We start from the raw sequence: 13,933 nt of genomic DNA on the forward strand, positions 1-13,933 counted from the left end.
GGCGTGGCCATTGTCATGTGGGCGGGGCTGTACTGAAGGAGGCGGGGCCATTGTCATGTGGGCGGGGCTGTACTAGAGGAGGCGTGGCCATTGTAATGTGGGCGGGGCTGTACTAGAGGCGTGGCCATTGCCACGTGGGCGGGGCTGTACTGGAGGAGGCGGGGCCATATGTGGGCGGGGCTGTACTGGAGGAGGCGGGACCATTGTCACGTGGGCGGGGCTGTACTGAAGGAGGCGGGGCCATTGCCATGTGGGCGGGGCTGTTCTGGAGGAGGCGTGGCCATTGCCATGTGGGCGGGGCTGTACTGGAGGAGGCGGGACCATTGTCATGTGGGCGGGGCTGTACTGGAGGAGGTGTGGCCATTGCTATGTGGGCGGGGCTGTCCTGGAGGAGGCGTGGCCATTGCCGTGTGGGCGGGGCTGTGCCGGGATCAGCAGCACCTGTCCTACGCGGGCTGTGTCAGGTGTTCTCTCCCACACCTGTCCTCACCCAGCCTGTTTCCCCGGCACCATGTCCGCTCCCGCCACCACCCCCAGCCTCAACTCCAACGCTGTGGCTTTTCCAGCCCCGCGGCTCACCTTACCTGTCGGAACATCGGTGCTGCAAACCTATTCCGGAGCTTTAATCTGTTTGGAGATTGTGAGTAGTGGGTAATAATCGTTACAGGGAGTTGTTGGGCGGTGATGTTTACTCAGTAAATCTCTCTCTCTCTCTCTTTACCTAAAGTTGTTCGGAGGGTTGGTATGGATTCTAGTCGCCTCCTCCAATGTGCCCGTGCCTCTGATGCAGGGCTGGGTGATGTTTGTGGCCGTCACCATGTTCCTGTGTTCCACCCTGTACCTGAGTGTGTACCTGTGCGGACTGGCAGAGCGGCTGGACACCGACTGGAATTTGGTGGTAAGTCAGTGCCCCTCCCTCAGTATCACCCAGTTATGGCTGGGCATCCGGACTCCAAGTACTCAGTCCCTCACAATCTAACCAGCTTTAAAAGTCTGCAAACACATAGGCGTTATCCGTCCTCCTTTTAGCTAACATCTGGTCTAGCTTGTAACCAAACACCTTTTTGTGAATTAAGTCACATTGTTTGTCGGTATTGAGTGGTATTGTAGGGCGCCACAGCATTCCCAAAGCAGTTCTGCTTTGATTTGTTAACAGGACTAGTTTCTTCACCTGAAAAAAAAACAATTGTTCAAAAACTTGGGCGTGTGAAACAACACATTACTGACGGTCTTTGATTTGAATGTAACTCACTAGTAGAACATTAAATGCCCAGAAGTGGGATCATTAAACTCAAGTGCGTTTCCAGTATTTTTCTCTCCACAAACTTTTATCTTGTGTAATTCCAGCAGCAGTACTAGATAGTAATCTGATCTCTTATGTTACTACCTCTGTATTGAGGTCAATCTACTGCCTCAGCTGCTGTCTCGAACTTAATTGAAAATTCAAACGGAGCCTTCCTGATCTGATTTATTCTGACATCTCTAGTGCTTTGGGAGTTATTTCTCGCCAGATTTTAAATATTCTAGTGATCATCTTCCATTTAGACAATACACTTTAATGTATTAAAATGTTAAAATGCTTCACAGAAGTGTAATCCTAAATATACCATAGTTCATATGGATACCATCGGCACAACTTGTGGGCCGAAGGGCCTGTTTGTGCTGTAGTGTTCTATGTTCTAAAACATTAACACAAGGTGATATTGGGTCAGGTAACCGAAAGCTTGATTAGAAGTATGTATTATGTAGGCATGGTAAGTAGTCTCACAACACCAGGTTAAAGTCCAACAGGTTTATTTGGTAGCACAAGCTTTTGGAGCACAGCCCCTTCATCAGGTGGGAGACTACTTACTGTGCCTCCCCCAATCTAATGCCACCAACTCCACATCATGTTTAATGTAGAGAAGAGAGATTAGAGAGCTGAACACAAGTTTATTAGTGCAGACTGATACGTTACAAGCTATAGATGGAGTTCTTGTGGAGCTGGTGGGAATTACAGAAATAGGGGGGGGACAAGACCAGGAGCCAGTGTAAGTTTGCAAGCATGTTTTTTTTAATTCATTCATGTGATGTGGTTGTTGCTGCAAGGTCAGAATTTATTGACCATCATTAGTTTCCTTTGATAAGATGGTGGGGAGTTGCTGCTTGGATACAATTTAATGGCTTGTCTGGCCAGTGTGAACCACTTCACTGTAAATCTGGAGTCCCATTTTTCAGTACTGAGTACAGAAGACAGATTCCTTTCTCTGAAGGACATTGGTGAATCAAATGGATTTTATGGCAATCTGCTAGATTCATGGTCACCATTACTAAGACTAGCTCTTATTTTATTAAACTGATTACTTAATTGAATTAAAATCCCCAGCTACAGATCATTTGTGTAGGCCTCCGGATTGCTAGTCCAAATACATGCTCCAGCACCCTCATAGTACTGTGGCACAATGGTTAGCACTGCTGTGGCATGGTGCCAGGGCCCTGGGTTTGATTCCCAGCTCGGGTGACTGTGTAGACTCTGCATGTTCTCCCCTGTGTCTGCGTGGCTTTTCTCCGGGTGCTCTAGTTTCCTCCCACAGTCCGAAAGATGTGTTGGTTGGGTACATCTGGCCATGATAAATTCTCCCTCAGTGTTCCCAAACAGTGTGTGGCACTAGGAGATTTTCACAATAGCTTCATTGCGGTGTTAATGTAAGCCTACTTGTGACTAATAAATAACAAAGAATGAGGTAGTGGATTTTTGGGCAATGGCGTTTTAAAGGAACTCAGGTCTATGGCAAGTGGAGATTTCAGACCTACCAGGAGATTTTGTACTTCTAATTTATTTTTGGAATGTGCAGGTGTCTTAAGCCTGCAGCAACTCAAAGGGCTCAACTTGTACATGGCTTACATGGGACTTCTTGGATTGTATAAGGACGTAATAGGAATGGACGTAAGCCATAAAGCCCAATGAGTGCACCCCACCATTCTCGAGAATCATGGCTGATCTTTGGCTTTAGTTCCACTGTCCCATCTGCTCCTCATATTCCTTGAGAGATCAGCAGTCTTAGCCTTAAATATATTCAGCAATGAAGCGTCCAAAACCTGCTGGCAGAGAATTCCTGTGACTCACAACCATTTGAAGTATTTTCTCCTCACCTTCATCCTAAATGATTGACCCATTTCCCTGAGACACTGCCCCCTTGTTTTAGAATTCCCAGTCACAGGAAACAATATCTCAGTAACTACCCTTTGTCAAACCCCTTCATAATTTTGTATATTGCAATTACCCCTCATCTTGATCCAGAAAATATCAACCCAATTTTCAATGTCTCATCATGGAACAAGCTTCTCATCTCAGGAATCAATCTAGTAAATTTTTCCTGTATATACTGCCTCCAATGTAAGTAATTCCTTTTCAACGTGGAGACCAAAACTGCATGTCATATTCTAGGTCTGATCTCAGCAAAGCTCTGTATATTTGTAGCAAGACTTTCTTATTTCTGTACTCCATCTCCCTTACAATAAAGGCTAACATACCATTTGCTTTCCCAATTGCTAGCTGTACCTGGGGGTTAATTTTGCTTTCCTTCTATGAGTACATTCAAGTCATGCTGTTCATCAATATTTATGAGCTTCACACCTCTTTAAAAGTATTCTGCGTGTCAATCTAATGATTGAAGAGAATAACCTCACACTGCCCACATCTGTCACCTTGTTGTCCACTCACTTGACTTGTCTGTACCTCATTGCAACCTCTCTTGTGCCCTTCTCACTGCTTGCAATCCCACTTAGCTTTATATTATTGGCAAACTTTGATTTATTACTCTTTATTAATGACTTGGATGCAAAGGCAGATCTCAGCAGTGATCCTTGTGGGACTCCATTAGACATGGATTGTCAATGTTAAAATACGCCATTTATTCTGAGTTTCTGCTTCCTGTCTGTTAACCAATACTCTACCCCTGCTAATATTATCACCCCAAAGTCCATGAGCCCTTATCTTGTGTATTAACATTTGGCACATTTTTTTTTGGAAATCCATGTGCACTATGCTTATTGTTTCCCTCTTCTTTGCCCCACTAGCTACATTCCTGAAATTCAGCATATTTATCAAACAGCATTTCACTTTCATAAAGCCATGTTGGCTTATTTTTTAAGTGCATTATTAAGACTTTTAAATAATAGATTCTAGCATTTTCTCCAAGACTTATGTCTGGCTAACTCGCACATGGTTCCCTGTCATCTTCTCTCCCTCTTTCTTTGAATAGTGGTGTTACATTTGCTAATTTCTGATTTGCTTGGATTTTCCAGAATCTTGAACTTTGGAAAATCATAGCCAATGGATTCACTCTCTCTGCAGCTCCCTCTGTTAGATCCCTATGATGTAGGCCATAACGTCATTGGGGTTCGTTGGATTCCAGTCCCTTGAGTTTTTCTGGTACTTTTTCTTTGATATTAATTATTTTCATTTAATTTCCTGACTCTTAACCCCTAGGTTACTGTATGTTTTTGGTATGTAACTTCAGTCTTCTACTCTGAAATGTTTTATGTTGCTGCCTGTGCCATTTTTCTCACGCTCTGATTATTTTTCCCATCTCTGCTTCTAAGAAACTACTAATTACTTTACTCTTTTCTTTTTTACATACTTGTAAAAGCTCTTACAATCTGCTTTTATACTCTTTTTGGTTTACTCTCATTTTGCTGTTTCCGTTTTTATCAACTTTTTAGTGACCTTTTGCTGATTTCATAAATTCTCCCAATCTTCAGTATTGCTATTATTCTTTGTGACATTATAAACCTTGTCTTTTAATGTAATGCCATTCTTAACCTCCTTAGTAAGCCACTGATCCACGTTGTTGAGGTTTACTTTTTCAATGTAATGTATTTTTGTTTTGAATTGTTTTTAAAATATTTTCCACTGTTTAATTGCCACCATTCCTTTAAGTCAATTTTTCCAGTCCACCTCGGTCAGGTCTTCCCCCATACTTGTGACATTTAAGATCAATTTTCATTTTTATGATCGCTATTTCTCTGTAATTAATTCTGCCTCATTGCACAATGTTAGGTATAAAATAAATGTTTCCCTAGTTGGTTTCACAATGTATTGCTTCAGGAAATTATTAATAAAAGATTCTACAAACTCATCATCCAGCCATTCTTCGCCAGTTAGATTGGTCCCATCTTAGTGAAGATTCCTTTGTTACAAGATACAATAATATTTTGTTCATATTCAGTCCAAAGATTCCATAGCTGTAGTTTTATCTATCAGCTATCCCACCAGTGTTTTTTGACTCTTCCTACTTTTAATGTCCATCTATACAGATTCTATATCTTGATTTTCTCAGTTAAGAGTCTTTTTCAGTAATGTCCTAATGTCATCAGGGCTACCCTTTCTCCTTTTACATTCTGCCTGTCTTTTTGAAATGCTGTGTCCCCTAGAATATTTCTTTTCCAGCCTTGGTCACCTTGTGACCAAGTATCTGTGTTGACAGCTAGGTCATAGAATCGCTACAATGCAAAAGGAAGTCATTTGACCAATCAAATGGTTTTTCTTAGGTACAGGGATGATGGTCATCTTTTTGAGGAAGATAGGGAACTCAAATTGTTATAAGGAGAGGTTGAAGATGTCTGTGAATACATCCGTCAGCTGATCTGCGCAGGATCTGAGGGCACGTCCGAGTACCTCGTCCTGGCCAGTTGCTTTCCATGGGTTCAAGAAAGCAGCTCTGACATCTGCAATGGAGACCCCAGATATAGGTTCATTGAAGGCTTCCAGAGTGGCATGGTAGCACAGTGGTTAGCATGCTACTTTACAGCTCCAGGGTCCTGTGTTCGATTCCTGGCTCGGATCACTGTCTGTGTGGAGATTGCACATTCTCCTCGTGTCTGCATGGGTTTCTTCAGGTACTCCGGTTTCCTCCTACAGTCCAAAGATGTGTGGGTTAGGTTGATTGGCTGTGCTAAGAAATTGCCCCTTAGTGTCCAGGGATGCATAGGTTAGAGGGAGTAGTGGGTATAATATGTAGGGATATGGGGGTAGGGCCTGTGTGGGATTGTGTTCGGTGCAGACTCGATGGGCCAAAGGGCCTCTTTCTGCACTGTAGGGTTCTATGATTCTACATGCTCTTGCTGACGTCTTGCTCAAAACGGTTGTAGAGTGCATTGAGCTCATCAGGGAGGGGTGCATTGGAGCAAGCGATTTTTTTTTTACATGCTTCGCTGAGCATTTTATCCAGGCCAACTGCAGCCCCCCCCCCCCTCCCACCATCCCATAGCAACATACATTTACCTTACTAATCCCCCTCACCTACACAACTTGGGACACTACGGGACAATTTAGCATGGCCGTTCTACCCAACCTGCACATCTCTGGATTGTGGGAGGAAACTGGAGCACCTGGGCAAAACCGCATTGACATGGGGCAAACATGCAGACTTCACACAGATGGTCAGACCAAGAACTTCTGAACACAGACCACAATCAGTAAGGATAGGCAACAACAACACCTCCACGATCATCCTCAAAACAGGTACCCCACAAGTTCTCAGCCCCCTACTATACTCCTTATGCACTTATGACTGTGTGGCCAAATTCCCCTCCAATTCAATTTTCAAGTTTGTTGATGACACCACCATAGTGGGTCGGATCTAAAACAATGACGAGACAGAGTACAGGAATGAGGGAGAGAGAATCTGGTGAACTGGTGTGGCAACAATACTCTCTCCTTCAATGTCAACAAAATGAAGGAGATTGTCATCAACTTCAGGAAGTATAAAGGAGAACATGCCCCTGTCTATATCAACAGGGATGAAGTAGACAGGGTCAAGTGCTTCAAGTTTTTAGGTAGCCAGATCACCAACAACCTGTCCTGGTTCCCCCGACACTATAGTTAACAAAGCCTACCAATGCCTCTACTTTCTCAGAAGACTAAGGAAATTTGGCATGTCAGCTACAACTCCAACTTTTACAGATGCACCATGGAAAGCATTCTTTCTGGTTGCATCACAGCTTGGTATGGCTCCTGCTCTGCTCAAGATGGCAAGGAACTACAAAAGGTCATGAATGTAGCCCAATCCATCATGCAAACCAGCCGCCCATCCATTGACTCTGTCTACGCTTTCCGCTGCCTCGGCAAAGGACTCCACGGACCCCAGACATGCCGCCTTCCACCACCTTTGGAAAAAAGATACAAAAGTTTGAGGTCACGTACCAACCAACAGAACAGCTTCTTCCCTGCTGCTGTCAGGCTTTAGAATGGACTTGCCTTGCATTAAGTTGATCTTTCTCTATACCCCAGCTATGACTGTAACACTACATTCTGCACTGTCTTGTTTCCTTCTCTATGAACAATATGCTTTGCCTGTATAGCATGTAAGAAACAAAACTTTTCACTTTAATACATGTGACAGTAATAAATCAAAACACATTCAGATAAAATTACTTTATTGTATGGGCTTTACTCTCGACTTTCATGATTAAATTCTTTGTCCTTTCTGGTCCTACACATTGTTTACCAACATCAATATACTTTGCTACTGTTTAAACTTTTATTTGTGGCTTACTAAATTTCCCTTCATCTCCCCTCTGAGATTAAAGCTTTTTTTTCCTTTACTCTGGCCACATTTTCTGGTATATTTATGTTTGTACACTGTCCCTTCTTGTCATTCTCTGGTTGCCATTGCTCCCTAATTACTACCTAGGCACTGCTCCCTCCATGTGAGCCCTCAAATTCTCTTCTCCCTCCCCCACCAAGTGCCCAGTGTAAAGCTCCCTGTATGCTTTAAAATGCACTAGGATACCCTGCTATTCAGTTTTGCAGGGTATGTTGGTTAAGACTGGAGGAATGACAGCATAGGTGAGCATTGCAGTGGGTGAAAGTCTGCATTTATGATGGAAAGGATGTGGGGTCAGACTTTCAGTAGGGGGATGGAAATGCAAAGGGAACAGAGTTGGTGGCAGGGGCTGAAGGCAATGGTTTTGCACTTCCGAAGAAGAAAATTACAGCTTAACCATGATTGGATATCAAGCAAGAAATCTGAAGGACAGGTTTAGGGGTATTGAGGTAGAACTGGGTGGAGCCAACATGTATGGAACCAACTGACATGCCTTGAGATTATGTCCTTGGGGCACTCTGGTGGGATGGGTTGAAGACAGTGTATGAACTAACTGCTGGAAAACATCTGGCTATAACTGAATAGATAAGAGTGGGACTACGTCAAGACAACATAACAACTTTAATTGGAGGATGGGGTTGGCAATCATATTAATACTAAGTTAAGGTAATATTGTGCGCCACATTCACAACATTTCATTTGTGCCTTTGGGACCATTTCATTGATGTGGCAGGGACCAAAAGCTAACTGTAAAGATTCAAATGTTGTTGTGAAAAAGTTAGGTAAGGATTTAGGAGCTGAGAATCCTCAAAGACTTGAAGAAAGTGAAGTTGGAGATAGAATTGTAATTTTCAAGGGTAGAGAGGTCAAAGTGAAGTTATTTTGAGTTGGAAAATGATGGCAGGTTTGAAAGCAAGGGGAAACTGGACTTGAGAGGGAACAATTAGCACAGAGCCTTGTAGCCAAGTTGGCTAATTAGCAGTCTAGAGGGTACAGTGATGAAGCAGGGGAAAGTCTTGTGGACAAAATGAGCTCAGCAAACGCTAAAGATGGAGAATCTAGTGAAAGATGTCAGGCCTAGACAAGGAGCAGGAAACTTGGCATGCTGCGTAAGAGACAAGGCAGAAACAGCTCTGCAATGCTCTCAGTCCATGAGGTCCTGCCTCCTCCCTGGAAATGCCATTTAAGGAGGTAGAAATGGATGGTTTGGAGGACAACTAAGCCCAGAAGCTGTTTGAGAGGCAGAATACATGAGGACCAGTTCAAGGGTGGAGCGGGACCACATCACAGATCAAACCCAATGCCCCACATATTCACTTTACATCAAGAAGTCGATAGCTGCAAGCCAACTGTTTGAATTAACTGCATCAAGGGCATCTTTGGCTTGGATAAACAAATTTAAGACCAACATGAGTCCTGATAGCTCTGACTCAGAATGTTTATTAGTCTTCACTTTTACTTTTTCCTGATCCAGGAGCCTATAGTGGCAGAAGAGACATAAATATGAATAAGAGTAGACAATGTGGCCTCTTGAGCCTGCTCCACTGTCCACGAAGGTTGTGGTTGATATTCTACATCAGTGTTTCCCAACTGGTGGGGCACAAACCATCCCCACCCCCATCAAGCATGCTGTGAAAAAAAAATTCAAAATTTATGTAATTAAATTAAAATTAACCCTCAGTTCTGTGGTTGGCATCACCAAGACCCAACAAGTCTTGGGCCACCCATGCGTGTCCTATCCTGGAAAGAGCTATGCATGCATGGTTTAGATTTTTGTTGGTCAGGCCCATGTACATCACCATGTGCCCACACAAAAAGAAGAACTCAAAGGGGGCAGAAACCCTGAGAGGATGGGAGAAGTTAAACAAAACAGGCGAGAGTGACGAAGGGTCATCCACACTCAAAACATTAGCTCTGGCCTCTCTCCACAGATGCTGCTAGACCTGCTGAGATTTTCCAGCTTTTTCTGTTTTTGTTTCAAGGTTCCAGCATCCGCAGTAATTTGCTTTTATTATAAGCGTATTTGTTCTAAAGGTACGCATCACATCTGTGGTCCATCTAAGAGGTGGTTTACATTGTGCAGCACTGGAGCATTTTATGCCAAAAAAGCACGTTGTGAAGGATAAATGAGTTAAGATTGGCCTTTTGGTTAAGATCAAGCCCTAGATGGGGTGCAGTACCTTATCTTGTCAGCTTGGATTTTGTTTGTTTCTCTTGTGGGGACTATGAATTGATTGAAATTTGAATTTAGCCTTTAGAGCATGCCAGGAATGGATTCCGGTCCAATCTGAGCATTGGCTTTCTAGTTTTAAGGATGGCATAAAATATTAAAACAAATCTTGTATTTGATGCACAGATGAGTAAAAGACTGCAATCACTATAAATTGTGGAACTTGCTGGCCAGGCTTGATTCTTGGTTTGTGTAGAATTGAGCGATTTGCAGGTAACAGTTCAAGGACGGTTGCTATAGCGAAAGAAGTAGATGAGTTTATTATTATATGGGCCTGATGGGCTAAATGGCTTAATACTGTAATGGCTTTATGGTGTAGATAAAAGAAAATGTGAAAAACTCGACAGAAAAAGTCTTGAAAGCAGAAGAACAAAGACAGCAAAGCATAAATTTGAGCAAAAATTAAGTAGCTTTCATTTTCCACTGGGCTTTAATTTGTAGCTGTGAGCCAGTGCAATTAGCTTGTTAGGATAAGATATACCTCTTGGGCTAAAGACTATATTGTTCCAATCAAAGTGCTTCATCGCGAGGGGGATTGAATATAAAAGTAGGGAGGTCTTGCGGCTGTATAGGGCATTGGTGAGGCCGCAGCTGGAGTACTGTGTGCAGTTTTGGGCGCCGTACTTACGCATGGATATTTTAGCCTTGGAGGGAGTGCAGAGGAGGTTTACTAGGCTGATGCCGGAGCTGAGGGGGTTGAGCTATGAGGAGAGGCTGAATAAACTAGGCTTGTACTCGTTAGAGTTTAGAAGAATGAGGGGAGATCTCATTGAGATGTATAAGATGATGAATGGGATGGATGAGATAGAGATGGAGAGACTCTTCCCACTCAGAAAGGATAGTAGGACTAGGGGGCATAGCCTCAAGATAAAGGGGGGGGTGTGGTTTAGAACAGAGTTGAGGAGGAACTTCTTCACTCAAAGGGTGGTGAATCTCTGGAATTCTCTGCCCGTTGAAGTGGTGGAGGCTGCCTCGCTAAATATTTTTAAGACGCGGGTTGATGGGTTTTTGATAAGAGAGGGGATTAAGGGTTATGGGGAGAGGGCGGGAATGTGGAACTGAGCCACGACAGATCAGCCATGATCTTATTGAATGGCGGGGCAGGCTTGAAGGGCTAGTTGGCCTACTCCTGCTCCTATTTCTTATGTTCTTATGTTCTTATCAAGAGTAATAATGGCATCATAGAATCATAAGCACCGAAGGAGACCATTCAGCCAGTGTTGGCTCTTTGGAAGAGCTATCCAATTAGTCCCATTCCAATGCTCATACCCAAAGCCGTTCAATATTTTCCCCTGTGGTAGTGTGTGGGCAGCATAGTAGCACAGTGGATAGTACTGCTGCTTCACAGCGCCAGGGACTGGGTTCAATTCCCAGATTGGGTCACTGTCTGTACGGAGTCTGCATGTTGTACCTGTGTCTGTGTGGGTTTCCTCCGGGTGCTCCAGTTACCTCCCACAGTCTGAAAGATGTGCTGGTTAGGTGCATTGTCCATGCTAAATTCTCCCTCAGTGTACCCGAACAGGCACAAGAGTATGGCAACTGGGGGATTTTTCGCAGTAACCTCAATGCAGTGTTAATTTATTTGTCACAAGTAGGCTTACATTAACTTTCAAACCAGCATTTTGTGAATTACAGGGATTACCGCGAGTGTGGTAACACACCATACCTTTAATTCTTGAAATTGACCTCAAGTTCTAACACCGCCCCCCGCCTCCAAAGTTGCTCACAAGGTTATGCATCATTTTGTATGCAATTGTTTTTGAATGCGCAACTTCATGCAGATAAAAACAAAATAAATTTTGTCCCACCTTAATAGATCAAGTGTAAATTATACCCTGGTCTATGATGGCGCAAATGCGTGTGCACTTTTACATTTTATATTGTAATTCCAGCGTTTTGGGAGATTCAAAAAGCAAGCTATTGACAGATTATTGATTCAAGAATCAAATCTGGACTTGTTAACACTTGGTGACTTTTTAAATAGAGGAATTTGCCTACTGGTGGGACGATTGTGGATTTATTGAAAAAAAAATGTTTTTTGTTTATGGAAAATCTTGTACAAAATATAACATGGAATAGGTGTGAATTTTAACCATCCAACGCGTTCTTAAATATTTCTTGCTTTTCCAATTCTATTTATGGGCTTGGAACAAGTTGACAGCTAATAACACATTTTTAAAATCAGCTGAATTTGCAGACAGCACAGGTATGACCTTAGTAAGAAGTCTCAACACCAAATTGAAGCTCAACAGGTTTATTTGGAATCACAAGACTTTTGCATTGAATTAAATATTATTGCCTGAATTAGACTCTGTGCATCTCATTGAGGATTCTTCAATCTGGTTGGAAAGGCATGCTACTGGTCACCTTGTTCTACCTCACCAGATATCCTCAGTTGTCACCCTTGCTTGCTCAGAGGTTTATGAAGTTTGTGGCCAAATATGAGTAGAACGTACTTTCACTGCTGACTACAGAATCTGAGCCATTAATTTTCTTGCTGTAGATTGAATTCTAGCTGTACTTTGCCATTTCTTAAACTGGTGTATCCTGTTTCCTGTTGCTTCCTGAAATAAATATTGCCAGGCAGAGAAAGTGGTTACTCGTGCAGTCTTTGTATTTAAATTGTATGGGTTTACTGCATGTAGTGTCATGTCAACGCCTCATTGAGATTCTCTTGTCTATTGAAGTTCAGTTTTTAAGTATACACATTGCAAAAATCATGCGAGCTTAAAAATCGTGTATTTGTTAACTCTGCACTCCATTTTCTGTCTTTTCACCACAGCTTTTCTTATTTTGCTTAAAGTCCATGGGTATATGTGTGCAAAACACTGCAGATGTTGGAAATCTGAAATTAAAAACAAGGAATTGTGGAAATGCTTTGCAGTTCGGGTCGTATCATTAGAGAAAGAAACACTCGTGTATTGATAAAAGGCCATGATTGTTTACTGTTTCTCTCCCATAGATTCAGCCTGACCTGAGTATTTCCAGAATTCTGTTTATATTTCAGATTTCCATCTGCAGTATTTTGCTTTTGCAATAAATTTTCATTTATTGATACTTGTCAATTTTCAGTGGTCTGTTATTCTCGCTGTGAGGCCTTTCTGCGATTGCAGAATCAAGATGTTATGTTGTCTCCCTGGTGTCAGGGACAAAGGTGTTACTGAGCACACGGCACCAAAAACAGGCAATAAAAGGGGTGCGGTCAAGTTTTGGGAAGGAGGCCAGCAAACTTGACTTCAAAGATGGTAACCTCTAGATCGCTCCAATGCCATGTTCTAGTGAATGCAAAAATAGGAGGATAGGGCAGATTAATGCATGGTTGGAGATGTGGTGCAGGGGTGGGGAGGGCTATAAATTCCTGAGGTGTTGGGACCATTTCTTTGTGGTGGGACCCATCCAGAGTAGGTGGCTTGCATCTCTATGGGGCTGGGACCAATATCCTGTGGGATGCTTTGCTCGTGCCATTTAAGTTTTAAACTAAGTTGACTGTGGGAAGGGAAAGGAGACACATTGCACTTAGGATTGGAAGAAGCAAATAGAGGAAATACATTAAGATCAAATTTGGGTTTGCAGTACATGTATATAAATGCATGTGATAAAGTTTGTAAGCTGCAGATGCATACAATCACATGGGAATGGGGTGTTTAGGGGATAATGGAGACCCAGCTCAAACTGCAGAAGAACTATATAGTAAATATCCCTAGATACAAGATGTTCAAGAAAGACCTTCAGGAAATGGAGGAGGAGAGGTGGCAGTAGTAATTAAAGTGTATACAACAATGTTGGAGATTGCGGGTGTCCCAGAGTGGTCAAGGGCAGAATCTGATTAGAACTGAGGAAAATAGAGATGCTGTTTGACTATTGAATGTAATCTGTCAACTACTAACTATTGGGAAAGATATCGAGGAGAAAATTGCAGAGGGGCAAAAACTTAAGAGTAGTGATAATATGGGACTCTAATTACAGTAGTGCTATCCCAGTTGGTAGAGGGGAAGAATAATTTCTGAAGTGCGTTCAGGGGAATTTTCTCGATTTTAGCACTTTCTGATCCAATGAAGAAGGAATTGCTGGGACACTGGTCAATGAAGTGGGTTGAGTGAATGACATCAGTCAG

At 42.7% G+C, this 13,933-nt stretch overlaps 1 protein-coding gene across 1 annotated transcript in view; it reads left to right on the forward strand.

Annotated features, from left to right (window-relative positions):
* The first annotated feature begins 420 nt into the window (after nucleotides 1-420).
* The window catches only part of mal2 (mal, T cell differentiation protein 2), a 38,193-nt gene continuing 24,680 nt past the window's right edge, over nucleotides 421-13,933 (forward strand). Inside the window, exons 1-2 of the mRNA XM_080193585.1 lie at nucleotides 421-640; nucleotides 728-898. Coding sequence (XP_080049711.1) covers nucleotides 512-640; nucleotides 728-898 — 300 coding nt within the window. The 5' untranslated portion in view covers nucleotides 421-511. The remainder of the gene's footprint in view (nucleotides 641-727; nucleotides 899-13,933) is intronic.

This window comes from Carcharhinus amblyrhynchos, chromosome 8 (genome assembly GCF_965287045.1).
Source record: "Carcharhinus amblyrhynchos chromosome 8, sCarAmb.v2.hapA, whole genome shotgun sequence".
Classification (NCBI taxonomy): Eukaryota; Metazoa; Chordata; class Chondrichthyes; order Carcharhiniformes; family Carcharhinidae; genus Carcharhinus; species Carcharhinus amblyrhynchos.